We start from the raw sequence: 14623 nt of genomic DNA, 5'->3' as shown, positions 1-14623 counted from the left end.
AGTGATGTTATCCAAAAAAAAAAATATGAAAAAGAAAAAAGAATGTTGTTGTAAGTTGATCACTAAATTAATTAAGTATGATTAATAGTTGCTTATTCCCACGTGAACTAGATGATCATAATGAAAACTAATATGCCTATACAGGGCATGCGAACATCTGTTAATGTTAATCTAGGTGGGCATAGAACATAAGAGAGAAGAAAAGTGAAAAGAAAAGATAGATGCTACATTAAAAGGGAAAAGGAAGAGAGTTGCTGCTAGTTATGGTTTATTAAATATGTTAAGAGTAAGTCATATTTTAAGTGAACTTGGTTATAATTTGTTTTAGTTAAAGCATATTAAAAAAAGGAAAAATAAAACTAACTTTGTCCTATTGATTGAGTTGAAAACTTGATGGTTGTGATGAGCTTGATAGGGATGAACATTGTAACAGTTATGGGATTATTATTTTTTGTAGTCAACTTGATTCCAATTTGTGTCAGTTAACACTTATATATATATATATATATATATAGATTCTATCATGTTGATTTAATTGCATAATTTTATCGATGTTATTTGTGTGAGATATATAAACATTGATGTGAGATATATAAACATTGACATGTTTAGAGGGTTTGTATTATTTTTAGTAAACTTGATTAAAATTTTCTATTTCTCATTATTCTATCCTCATGGTGAAACAATTATGGGTGTGAGTTACAAAGAAATCAAATATGTTCTTTGAATGTTGTAGGGTGCTCACACCGGAGAAGTTATTGTTGGAAGAAATGTGCTACATAGTTTAGCATTCATTATTACTGAGGAATTGACTGCAGCATCTGTTTGCATTTTAAATATAGCTTAGCATAGCATTTAACTTTTGGTAGTAATATATGCCAATATATGTTCTTTGATGTTTATGATGTCAAGCTAGAAGGAATAGAAGGCTTGCTGCAGGCAACAACTAGAATAAAGCCAGTTGGCAGAGCTCAGCAATAGTTGAAGTTGTATATTTCCAACACAATAAAGCACAAGTGATGTATTTAAAGCAAATCCACAACTTTGAATAAAAGAAACATTCTTTATATATGTTTTTATTTTTTGAGAATGGTTTATATTTCTTTCAAACTTCACAGATGCTATCTAAAACCCCATGAATTCAAAGGTTGTAATGATTTTGTTAATTACATGTCAAATTAGATCATAGGATCTAATTTATCATTAACATATACATGGTTGTTCTTACTTAACATATCCTGCACAATGCAATAAATTAAGACACACAAAATTTAGGCCAAATTTATCATTAAAATAAACATCATATATGTGAAAGTTTTCTTGTACAAAATAACAATAGAAATGCACATTCTTTGGCACTCTTACTTGCCAAATAGCATGGCAACCCTAATAGTTTACAGTGAACCATACTTACGATGAAAATAAAATCAAAATCATATATAATCAAACTCTAGGATTGTGATAGACTGATGGGCCATTGGGTATTTGGGTGGGCTTTTATAGCTTTATGTAAACCAAATAATGGTGATGGACTGATGGGCCCATTGGGTGGTGGGTCTTTACCATGGGCCCCCCAAAGTTTTCAAATTTTTTTTTCAGTACCCTTGGGTATTTGGGTGGGCATTTATGTAAGCCAAATAATGGTGATGGATTGATGGGCCCATTGGGTGGGTCTTTATGTCACTCACTGGTCCTCTTCTAAAATCCCAAATTCCAAGCACTTTAACATCACCAGTCATTATTCTACAAAAAAACTTCATTCAATTTTAGGTCAATTCCATCGGATGTGCTTTGAAAGGCAAGTAGAGGGAATTCCAGAGGCAGTAATTTGATGGTGTTGTGTTGGAGAACTTGATGTGTGGAGAGTCGGAGACCATTTTTACTTGCTAGATTTCGCAATATCTAGTTTGATCTTGTCAAGGTTGGGCTTTTTGGTGCTTTTTGACTTCGAGTTACGAAGTTCATCTCTAATTCTCTATCAATCCTCTGTTCTTCATCAAAGCCGGCATTCCATCACCCACTGTGAGTGTAAAAGTGTAAAACTATAGTTTTTAGTATGAGATTTACACTATCGAAGGTTTTTTCCTTGTGAAAATCATGGGATAATTTGTTGTTTTGTAGAAGATGTTGGATGGCCTGAATTTAATTCATAAGTAAAAGTAACAATGGTTGATACAAATTCAATTATGAAATTTTAGTAGTGAAATCTTTACTTGTTCAATTGTTCTGTTCTAGAATAATTTGCATAGGTTGCATTATAATTGATAACATACTTCATTACTTCTAGAATGTTAGGAAACATAGGAACTGGTGGTGAAGTTTGTGGAATAGCAATTGATATGACTTGAGGACTTGAGTGTTTTATATCTTAACCCATGTTGAGTATTAGTACTAGTCGAGAAAAAATGGTGAAAAGCATGTGCATTGTTTCCTTTTTAATTTTTCTTTATCTATAAATTTGACTTGTACCACTACAAATCCACACATGACACATGGTGACTATGGTTTGTTAATATAAGTTTATATATTTTTAGGATTGAAAGATGTTTTAAGAAGAAAAACAATTGATTCATTTTTCAAGAGGAAAGATAGAAATGATGAAGAAACTAGTGTTGAAAAATGTTGATCAACAACAACCATCTTCATCCGAAATACCAATCTTGGAGTTGGAGCAACATGTCCAACCACCTTCCAAATTTATCAAGATTGGAGTAACCGGGACAAGAAAAAGGTTAATATTGATGCTTTAATCCGTGATCCCTGGAAAACGCCCTACAAATTTGGGATTATCCTATTAATCAACAAGATGAAATTCATAGGGCATATATGAAGTTTGGGCCTTACCAATTTATAATGGATGTATATCCACTTTCCGCCAAGATGATCATCCTCAGTCGATTTCAAGCTCATTGGTTTAAAAGTATTTCCTTGGTTAGAGTATTCGCGGGAAGAAGATCTTTGCTTTTTGCTTTCCATGTTATTTGTTCTCTAAAAGGTCGAGCTCATTCACTTCAAAGGGATTTAGAAATTGGAAAAAGTGAATAGTGGGAAAGATTGTGCATTTCTATCTCATGTGGGAAAGAGTCCTAATTCTCCTCACAATATTGCCATTAAATGCTTTGAAGATTTGAAGAATCAATCATGTCATATTGACAAAGTATTGGTTAAACAAACCTCACAACAAATTTTTGAGTAATCGCCTACGCCTTAAAAGCCTCTATAGATGTTGTTAGATGGTTGACATTTCAGCGTGTGCTTTTTAGAGGGGCATGATGAAAGCTTGGGATCAAAGAACCGAGGTAATTTTTCTTGAAATGATAAAGCTTTTGGCTTCTTATAATAAAGAAGTAGATGAAGTTGTCTTAGAGAATGCCCCTCAAAATGCAAGATACACTTCACCTACTATTCAAAAAGAAATTTTACATGTCTTTGCTAGAAAGGTGTAAAGGGAAATTCGAGAAGAGATTAGTGATGCAAAATATTGTTTGATTGTTGATGAAGCTCGAGATGAATCTAGAAGAGAACAAATGGCTCTTGTTATTAGATTTGTTGATAAGCATGGATTTGTCAAGGAGCGTTTTCTTGATATAGTACATGTTAAAGATACTACTGCACTCACTCTTAAGCAAGAGATTTGTTCAGTGTTGTCTCATCATAATCTTAACATTCAAAATATTCGAGGCCAAGGATATGATGGAGCTAGTAATATGCGTGGAGAGTGGAATGGTTTACAAGCTTTAATTCTTCAAGAATGTCCTTATGCATATTATGTTCATTGTCTAGCTCATCAATTACAACTAGCTCTTGTTGCCACAGCTAAAGAAGCAGTTGATGTTCATTCTTTCTTTCAAAATTTGAATGTGATTGTTAATGTTGTGTGTTCTTCATGTAAACGTAATGATGAGTTACAAGCTGCTTATGTATCTGAAATTGCTAATTTGATTGCAAATGATGAGATTGAGACTGGTAGGGGAGCTAACCAAATTGGCACATTACAGAGACCAGGTGATACTTGATGGAGTTCTCATTTCAATTCTATATGCAGCTTTTTACGCATGTATAGTGCAACTGCTTTGGTTCTTGAAGATTTAACTGTTAAAGGATCTACTTACTCCCAATGAGGTGATGCTACATATGCTCTCAAAGCATTGATGTCATTTGATTTTGTTTTCATTCTACATGTGTTGAAAGAAATTATGGGAATTACTGACAAACTCTGTCAAGCTTTGCAACAAAAGTCTCAAGATATTTTGAATGCCATGTGCTTGGTCTCTACCACAAAATCGTTGATTCAAAATTTAAGAGATTGTGGTTGGAATTCTCTATTAGAAAAAGTTACTTCTTTTTGTAGTAGACAAGCTATTCAAATTCCTGATATGAATGGTGCTTATTCAGACATAATTCGATCCCGAAGGCATAAAGATTCTGTGACAGTATCGCATCATTATCGCATCGATATATTTACTACTGTTATAGATTATCAGTTAAAAGAATTAAATAGCAGGTTCAGTGAGCAAGCAACAAAACTTCTTATCATGAGTACAACTTTAGATCCTAAGGATGCATTCAAGTCATTTGATGCTAGGGACATTTGTAATCTTGTTGAGAAATTTTATTCATCATATTTTTCTGAGCAAGAAAAGATTCAATTGGAATATGAATTGCTACATTATGAACTTGATGTGCACAAAGATCCAAATTTTCAGAACTTGTCTACTATTGGTGAATTATGTCAAAAGTTTGCAGAGAAAGGAAAGTCTAGTTTTTATCCTTTGATTGACAGATTATTACGGCTTGTCTTGACTCTTCCGGTATCAACAACAACCACAGAACGAGCTTTTTCAGCTATGAAAATTATTAAAACAAGGCTTCGCAACAAGATGGAAGATGGTTTTCTCACTGATTATATGATTGTTTATATCGAGAAGGAGATTGCTGAAAAATTTACCACTGATATAATAATTGATGATTTTTATGCAATGAAACATCGACGAGCACAACTTAAGAAATGAGGTATATATTTGATTGAACAATTGAATTTTTTTAATTACCAATTTCTATATTATCTTTTCATTCAATATTTGGTCATTTTATTTGAAGTTGATTCAATGACAATGTCACTTGCAAATTAGTTGGTGTATCTATAGACTATAGAATGTTTGGTGAGATTCTGGTTTTGGAACAATTTTCTATTGATGCATCTATAGGAATCAATTGGATTTGTGTTGATTGTATTTGTGCTATCATTGAGAGTTATTGTGTAGTTATGGTTTTGATGTTTGGGTTGAATTTAATGAGTGCTTTTACTATCTTGTTTCAGGTTATGTGGCAAATGTTGATTCAATGTAGTGTAGTAGTAGAGTATTCAATGGAGTCTAAGTGGAGCATTCAAGATAGCCTTGGCCAAAAAATGTTAGTGGTGTTTATACCTCAATATTTGTTTGGATTTGGTGTTTGATGTTCTATCTAGTTGCAAACTTGCAATATGGTTTTTTGTTTGTTTTGTGATGCTTGTAAGTAGTAAGTTTATCTAATTAATCAATGTATTTTTTGAATTGTTTCCAACAAAAAAAAATTATGTTCAACATTTTAATCTCGGTCCCCTTTCTACCTAAATCTTGGCTCCGCCCCTGAATGTGATAACTTCTGTTTCTAGGTAAACCATAATCACCTATTGAAACCCTCAATAGCATTGTAACAAAAAGAGAAATTGCATGTCAACATCTCAACATAAGTTTTGAATCAATCATAATGCTCAAACATGAGCAACAACAAACTACATCTTACATAAGAATACTTAAATAATTACAATAACTAGGCTTGAGATTGGAAATAATCCCCAACAAAATTAAAGAAAAAAAAAATCAAAACCAAAAAGATATAACAAAGACAAACATACCTAATAAGGAATCTATTGTTCTAGTTGTTAGCTCATCTATAAAAAGAGAGTGGTGGACAAAAGAGACATACTAGGTCGGAGAAGGGCTAAGCAAGGCCATAGATGGGTTGGAAAAGCTCTGACTTCACAGGTGGGAGCTCTGTGCATGTGGTTGATGGTTGGTGGTTGGCGGGAGAGTTTTACTAGAGTCGGGAGGGTGGAGGATGTCGGATGTTGGTTGCTTAAAATCAAGGAATTTCAGAGGATTGGGGTTGGATTCAGATCCATTGTTTTGGATCGATCCCAATTCGGTTTACATATTTTACTCTAATCTTTCTCTCTTCTTTGTTTTTTAAAATTTTTTTAATATTAAAGAGACCACACAGTAAATTCCAATAGTACGTTTGCGAGTAGTCTAAGATTTCCCAAATTAGAAAAAATACGGGATTGGAAAGTTAGAAATTATAATAAGTGGACTAAAAGGGTTGATTTTGAAAAATAGAGTGACTATTTTAATAATTATTTTATCTCATTCTTGTATTAGTTAGAAACAAATAGTTTTTGTAATGGATTTTTGCATCTTTGCATATATATATATATATATATATATATAACAGTTAAAATAAAATTTACATCATACCCTTATAAACACTCATATTTTCATGTATACTGTTTCTATTATCAAACATTTAGATTTGGTAGAGAATATGAACTCCTTGATAGTTAACTATTTACTATACTATGGGAAATGCTTGAATATCTTTTGCAAAGTAATTAAACTAAAAGATAATTATGGATTTGTCTATATAATTTTTTTAAGTCCCTCTCACAAGTTGAAACTTTTTTGTAGGCCGGAGGTATTACACACAAATATTGATTTCATAGTTAACTATTTACTATACTCTGACAAATGCCTAAATATCTTTATCTTTTGCAAAGTAATTAAACCAACTGATAATTATTGATTTATATATATACTTTTGTTTAGTCCCTCAAACATGTATGAAGCTTTTTTTTAGTCAAATGTATTACACGGAAATATTGATTTGTGGGTGTATACTGGTAAATGTCTTTATAGAGGTATACACCTAAATATAATTTATTTTGGTGAGTCATATTTATAATTTTACTTTCTTATAGTCCTAAAATTTTATTGTGTCAGACACAACATTAATGTTGGGTCAAAAATAGGGATGGCAAAAATCGAACCTACCTGTGATTTCTGACCCGATCTACCCCAAACGGGGAGTTTTTTGTTGAAAATCGGGGGAAGGGACGGGACCGGGCGGGTTTGGTTTCTACCTTGCCCCTCCCCGTCTCGCCCCGATAAAAATTTGCATATATACCCCTATATATTAGGTGATGTTTGGTTCCAAGGAATGGAGTGGGATTGGATTGGGAATGGGTTTACTCCTTTGTTTGGTTGGCAGGCATAGGAGTAAGGGAGGATTGTGTGAGGAATGAGATGAAAGGAGAACCTTGATTGGGATTCATCCAAAAAACTCAAGGATTGCCCAATCCGAAACAGCAAATGACCATTTTACCCTTTTCTACCAATTGTTTAATAGTTGTTCATTCTTTTATTTAAATTATTTATGTTTAAATTTTAAAATTAATAATAATAAACATTCTTTTATAATAATAATAATAATAATAATAATAATAATAATAATAAACATTTATTATTTTATTGCAAGAAAACTGAATAATAAACAGTAAATTGAGGATGAATTTTTATTATTTAAATTATTTATGTTTAAATTTTAAAATTTAAAATTTATCATAATAAACATTCTTTTATAATAATAATAATAATAATAATAATAATAGTAATACTAATAATAAACATTTATTTTTTTATTGCAAGAAAAACTGAATAATAATAATAATTATTATTATTAATTGATTGATTGTAAAATTAATTATAAAATTTTAAAAAGATTTAAATTATAAAAATAATGATGATATATTTCAAATCAAATAATATTATTGACTAATATATTTATTATTTAATATTTATTTTATAAGGGCATAAAAGACATTTTTCACATATTTCTTCTATTTACTTTTCCCATTCCCAATGAGTTACTCTCCCATATCTTCCAACCAAACACAGCTTTCTTTCCATTCCTAATTCATTCCCCCTTATTCTCATTCCTATCTCATTCCTCCTTAACTCCATTCCTTACAAACAAACAACCCCTTAATATATACATATAATTTTAAAATTTCTCACTTTATAAATAAAGTAAATAAAATTTTTACTTAATTATGATAGTTATGTATTTTGATTAAACTTATGTATTAATGAACTAAAAATAGTGAAAATTTTTATTTTTTTATTTCAACTCTTGTAAAAACGGTCAGTGGTTATGGTATTGAGAAATTATGGAGCAGGGCGGGATGCTGGGTAAGATATATGATGGGCCAAGCCGCCAAGGCGGTGCGGGGCTATCCCTAGTCAAAAACATATGTTAATGCATATGCTATCTTGACACAACCAGTGGCGGTGCTAGTCTTGCATGCCTTATGAGATTATGGAATTTTCTAATTATAAAATATTGATCTATAAAGTATATATAAATAATATTGAATAATAACAATAAAAACATTCTAAAACACGTGAAAGTTCTCTGAGAGAACAGTAGTGCCCATGCCACATGTGCTTATACTTATCCATATAGGTGCAACGGGTGTACAAGATTTATATATATATCAATTTCATATATATAGTTACATATGTTATTGTAAAAAAGTGTTGTACATTTTCTCCTTTAATAAGTAACAGTCGATTCCCAAAATATTAAAAAAAAAAAAAAGTTAAATAGAAAATTGATGTTTTAATAACTTAGATATATATTAGGTTATACACACACACACTAATGGTATGCACAAAGATAAATGAAAATATTTTTAAAATTATAAAAAATTATATCTATAATATGCACCCTGATATATTAAAAAAAAATGCAATCTGAAATACCTATATATATATATATATATAAAACTATTTTTCAAAATATTAAAGCAAAAATTTAATTCTATATACTACTAGTTGGCGGACAATAGCCATGGTAGTGTTTGTGACTAATGGAATATAAACATGATTAAGAATTTAAATCTAATTAAAAAAATTTTAAGTAAAGAAACATTCAAATTTTGATTTGTACCAACTTTAAAACAATTGAAATGAAGTAAATAAAAAAAACATCACATAATTTCAAACTACATGAAATAAAAAAAACATAAAACTCTGTTTATACTACTAAAAAAACAAAACAAAACAAAATACACACAACAAAAGCCAAATTGGTGCCTATAATATTAGTTTTTAACCAATCCAACTTTTTTTTGTTGCACATAACTCTCTAACTAAAATACTTAAAATAGAAAACAAAACAATGATATATCTTGAGACAAACTCAACAAGGTGGAGTTTTCAAATAGTGCGCCTTGGCCTGCGGAGATCTAACCTTTTTAGTTCCACCACTATAACAGTGATATTGTCACAACTTCCTTGAGAAATTGCAAGTTGAGAAAGTACAGTAGCTGCTTCATTTAGGGTATTGCGCCTTTCTGGTTCCACTGCTACAACTGAATTACATTGAGTAAGATATCGTCTTGCAACTCTACAAGCCACTTCATTGGATACCACATCCCAGAATCCATCACTAGCCAATATGATAAATTCATCCTTTTCAGAACGTTCAACAATCATAACCTCAGGATTTGGGATCACACATGGTTTGAGATAATTGTCTCCTGTGTATAATTTGAGTTCAGATTCGACACCACAAACACATAGAATATCAATTATTCTAAAGCAAATGATGCAAAGTTTATCAATTCTAAATTACATGCAATGGAAGAAAATAAAATCAAAAACACATAAAAAATATCATCAACTTTACAAAATAATAATAATAATAATAATAATAATAATAATCTCACTAATATTCAAAATAAAAATCTTCAAATTAACTGATTACAGCATGTTATTTCACCTACATAATCTATGGCGCGCATTGATGAATACAATAAAACTGCAACAAATCCTCTACTTATGGTAAGTTTTCCACAATTGAAGTTTAAATTTTCAATGCTTCATTAACAAGGATCAAAGCATATAAGTCTATCATGAATTACCCAAAGAACTTGTGTTTAATAATCAGATATACATACCACAAGATGAATTAAATACACATACCGATAGAGCGAGATGTGGCTAATACTCCTAAAACACGAAAACCATTCCAATTAATAACCTTTCCTCCAATAGCTTCAATCCTCTCAAGCTCATCTGCCCTATCAGGCTATGCAAGATTAAATTTTCATCAAGACTAAGTTTGAAATTTGAGGATACTAATCAATTGACAAACAATAAACAAACATTCACTTTATTAGCTAAAACATCAAATCTGTGAAAAAAAAGAATTTCAAATGCTTATATATACCTCATGAAACATATTGAGTTCACTAACATGATACATTAATAAGAAATCTACTAAAACATGCCGTTAAAGCAGATATATGATATGAAACCAAAGATTTGCAAGTAAATGGTACCAAAACTGAATCTTTGAAAATAAATGACACAAAATTAATCAGTTTTACTCATTTAAGATTTTGATCTCACTCTCTTAACAAAACAAAGGACAAATTCATAAATTAAGTATCAAATGAATAACTGATACAAAGATAAAGGTATATTAAGAAAGGAAATAAGAACATTTGGCAATGTTCTTCTTATGCATTTAAGGAAGTCCAACTCTATCTACATATGAAGGTAGCTCTAAATAAGAAGGGCAGTACCAACAAGAGACAATGAACATATAAGAAATTTTTACCACAATGCATTTAAAGAAGTTCAACCTTATACCACAACCAGTAAGGGAAGAAGAAGAACACATTGAGCAAATGCAAACACGAAGAAAATACGACAACACATGACAAACAGGAGGAACAAATCAAAGATTGTACACCGGCAACAACAGTAAAGAACACATTCAATTCCAACAGCTACTACTTAATAGATTGTCATTTAGTTTTTCAATGGAGTGAAAATAATGTTATCCAAATTGTCGTTTATCGAATTTATCAAATATGATCAGAATCCTCGACGAAGAATATTCTCACTTACTTGAGGAACCCAAATAGGAAAAGAAACTAGTATATAACCAACTGGTAAAAATGTTTTTTTTTTTCAGGATTGCAACAGACAAGAGATCTTCCAAGCATGTATATATATTTAAACAGGCTTCCAAATTTCATGGCATAAGCAAAGCAACTTTCATCACAAAGCCCTTATTTATTTGCACCAGAAAAGTAAACAAAAGCCCTTGAAAACACAGCTGCTTCTACTACTCCAAACTCAAACCTCTTTGCTTCATTATAACAAACCCTTCAGTTGTGCTACAAGAGCTAAAGAAAACACTTAAAACACAGCTTCTTCCGCTTCAAATTGAATTGTCTTTTCTTGTTAAATCACATTAATATATCGTCAAGATGGCTTGAATCTCAGAAAGAAAAAATATTTTGAATTTTCCAAGTGCATCAATACACATAAAAAATAGTGAAAAGCTAGGGGTCAAGAGTACCTTGACTGTGAAAAGATCCATCTGAAAAGCAATATAGACAGCCACAAAAAGAGAAAGAACTATATATAGAACACCAACTTCATACACAAACCCTAGTACCAATCTCCATAAAATAAAGATCAAAAGTACAAATGAAAACGCATCAAGCTTCAGTGTTCTGAAACAAGCAACCAAGTTCAAAATTCAGATATCAGAATCAAAACCATACCGAAGAAATCCAGAAACATCCTATGAATAAAACAGCGAAATCCCCACGGAAAACCCATGCATACCAAAATAAATTAATATAAAAATAACCAAGAGATAAAGGAATCCTTCACCTCCGCTGGTAAATTCATATACCTTGTGATCAACCGAGAGTGGAACAGCAACGCCACCGCTTGAGAGCACAGCACGGCAATCCCCACAGTTAGCAACCACTATTTTCTTCGGACCCACCACCGCTACCAAGGCAGTGGACCCAATGTTGTGATGGCCCGGCACGGCCGTCACCTCCCTGTCAACCTTTGTGAAGCTTGATGTCATGACAAGCTCCCAGTTCACCTCCTCCACTCCACTGACCTCTTCTGCTACTGCTAAGTGCATCCTTTCATGACAAAAATGTGCAACCTTCGCACCACCATGGCCATCGAACACGCCATAGAAGTCATAGCCCTTGATGAAGCTTGTAGCTATTGTCAAGCCATCCTCCATATCACGTCTCCGCCCCACTACTGAAGCCCATGAGTGCATGAGCTCTTGGTACTTCTTCTTGTTGTCCCTGCCGCGGTTTCTATCCTCAGGTGACGGTGGTGGTAGAGAGTTGGAGGATGATGAGTAGTTCGAGTTCTCGCCTTTGTTCTTCACATGCTCCCCTTCTCTAGAGCCAGAGCCAGAGCCAGAGCCAAAGCTCTCGCCTTTGTTCTTCACATACTTCCCTTCTATAGAGCCAGCAGAGCCAGAGCCAGGCTGAGAAATCACGAGCAGTCTTTGCAACGATAAATCGAGGGCACAATTTTCAGAAAAACCGTGACCCACATTTTCTCTTGGGAATAATGGCTCCATAGGTTTTTTTCACACTTTTTTTGCTGTACGGAGGAAAACGGGGAGAGGAAGAAGGAGAAAAGGTATATGGTAAAAGGTAAAAGCGGTGCTGTATTAGTACCTCGAAGAAGGAGAGAAAAAAATGTCATCCGTCGGATCATATTCTCTTTTGGATTTGTGACATTTGTGTCACATGGATAGTGCCACGGAATAAAGATGACATCCGTTAGCGAATGATGCTAACCGGTCAATATGTGTTTGCAAGATACATATGTATTACTGTGCCATATTTGTGCTTTTTCATTGATGGTTGATATAATCCGTTACATTTTTATTTACCATTTGTTTTATCTTGAGAATAATAAAAAATTAAAAATTATGAACTATTTTTTATAATATTTTTAAAACTATGTCGTATTTTTATATAAACTAAATATTCATCTTTAATATTAAAAGGTTTTTTATTTCAAATAAATAAATAATACTAAAAATATTCCCAAAAAACTCGTAGGCTGTGTTTGATTGGCAACATGGAAAATTGGTAGAAAAGTAAAATTTTTCCATGAAAAATAAAAAAATATTCGTTTGATTGGCATTATTTTTCAGCTAAAAATAGTCGTTTGATTGGCATTATTTTCAATAGAATTTTCTATTGAAAAGATTATAAATTTGTTAATATGTTTTTATTTTATAGGAATTATAATTTTTAAAATTTATAAATTAAGATAATGCTTAACATACTATATTATTCTCTAATTGTTAGATACAATTTGAAAAAAAAAATGTTTGATAAATAAAAGAATATATTTGGCCATGATAACATATAATTATAGAGTTTTTCATAAAAAGAATTGTGATAAAAATACCTTGTCACTCCCTAATAAAAAAATGAGTTGTGAAAAATTGTGAATTCCAATACACTTTATTAATTTGTTTCAAACTGAGTGATATTTGAAAGCTTTCATACGAATATCATGACGTTAACGGTATGACATGATTTCATGATTTTTCATGTTTATAAAAGATTGGATAGTAGCTTTGATAATGAAAAAATAAAAATAATTTTTTTTTCATTTTAATAGAATATAATAATCATTACAAGTACAATTATGGACTAGTTATTTATTTAATTAAATCAATAATGTACAAATTATAATGTAAGGCTATTGAATTTAAGATATTGTGTAGGATAATTAAAGAAGGGAGAAAAAAGAAAGAATAGTGTTAGATAAAAGAGAAAGCTATCAATTAACAATCTAGACTAGAAAGATAGCTAATTTTTGTATATCGTAATTTTTGAATAATCTTAAATTTATACTGGATTTTAAAAAAATAATAAAGAAATAGATAAGATAGATAATTAGATTTTACGTGATCCATATTGTTTTCATATAAAAATCATTAATTTTTTGTACTGGATATTGAGAAAAGAAAAAAAAAATCATTTATTGGCGATAACGAGAGATTTTAAAAATATTTTAATTTCTAAAACTCAAAACACACCAATCATTTAAAAATCATATATATTTTTATGTTTTTATAATTACCAAATTATATAAGTGATTCTAAAATTACAATTATTAATTTTCACTTCTCCAAAACCAACCATATATTCACAAAAATTTAGTTAAGTTTTATCTAATTCTATCATAACCCCAATATTAATGAATAATGACTACAAGCGCCTTTTATGAATACTCAGCAGGTCACCAAAGCAGAGACTTTCGAACCCGAATGTCACGCTTTTATGTACGATGTATGAGAATAGTATAAGAATTCGGATGAACAGATGTATGAAGCAGTGACGGGGAGCAGATGCTTGTTGGGGAGATTTGAACTCATGACCTTCCCTTACACTTTGATGTCATACCATTGAGTTATTTTTTATTTAATTTAAAAATAACATAGGTGACTTCCATTCGCAATTGTTATGTTTTCTTATTAGAAAAACTTGGACAAAATCTTTTATTTGTTTAATATAGGATTTTTTTCTCTGAAAATGTTCTTTAATTTTTTTTTTTAATTTGCTTAACAACACGGTAATTGATATGTATACTTTTTGTTTTCCCTGTACCTAGAAAATTTTTTATGGACATTCATTAAAAAATGTTTTTTTGACAATTTT

The 14623-nt window shown here is 31.1% G+C and overlaps 2 protein-coding genes across 2 annotated transcripts; one reads left to right on the top strand and one right to left on the bottom strand.

Annotated features, from left to right (window-relative positions):
* The first annotated feature begins 4376 nt into the window (after nt 1-4376).
* On the top strand, nt 4377-5012 carry LOC120257106. Its single transcript, XM_039264717.1, has one exon. The coding sequence runs from the start codon at nt 4377-4379 to the stop codon at nt 5010-5012; it is 636 nt and encodes a 211-aa protein (XP_039120651.1).
* Nucleotides 5013-9244: 4232 nt separating this feature from the next.
* Nucleotides 9245-12519, bottom strand: LOC120257105 (protein phosphatase 2C 51-like). The gene is made up of 3 exons (XM_039264716.1): nt 11818-12519; nt 10086-10191; nt 9245-9640 (listed from the first exon to the last, which is right to left on the bottom strand). Exons 1-3 carry the CDS (start codon nt 12517-12519, stop codon nt 9318-9320), a joined length of 1131 nt encoding a protein of 376 aa, XP_039120650.1. The 3' UTR covers nt 9245-9317.
* Nucleotides 12520-14623: the final 2104 nt, after the last annotated feature.

Source organism: Dioscorea cayenensis, unplaced genomic scaffold, assembly GCF_009730915.1.
Source record: "Dioscorea cayenensis subsp. rotundata cultivar TDr96_F1 unplaced genomic scaffold, TDr96_F1_v2_PseudoChromosome.rev07_lg8_w22 25.fasta BLBR01001867.1, whole genome shotgun sequence".
NCBI lineage: Eukaryota > Viridiplantae > Streptophyta > Magnoliopsida > Dioscoreales > Dioscoreaceae > Dioscorea > Dioscorea cayenensis.
This window is presented reverse-complemented; position numbering and strand designations above follow the sequence as displayed.

Coding starts and splice junctions, on each gene's coding strand:
- LOC120257106 (XM_039264717.1), top strand. CDS start 4,377: ATGAATGGTGCTTATTCAGACATAATTCGATCCCGAAGGCATAAAGAT.
- LOC120257105 (XM_039264716.1), bottom strand. CDS start 12,519: ATGGAGCCATTATTCCCAAGAGAAAATGTGGGTCACGGTTTTTCTGAA. Junction 10,192..11,817: donor CACTCTCGGTTGATCACAAG/GTATATGAATTT, acceptor AATCTTGCATAG/CCTGATAGGGCAGATGAGCT. Junction 9,641..10,085: donor AGCCACATCTCGCTCTATCG/GTATGTGTATTT, acceptor AATTATACACAG/GAGACAATTATCTCAAACCA.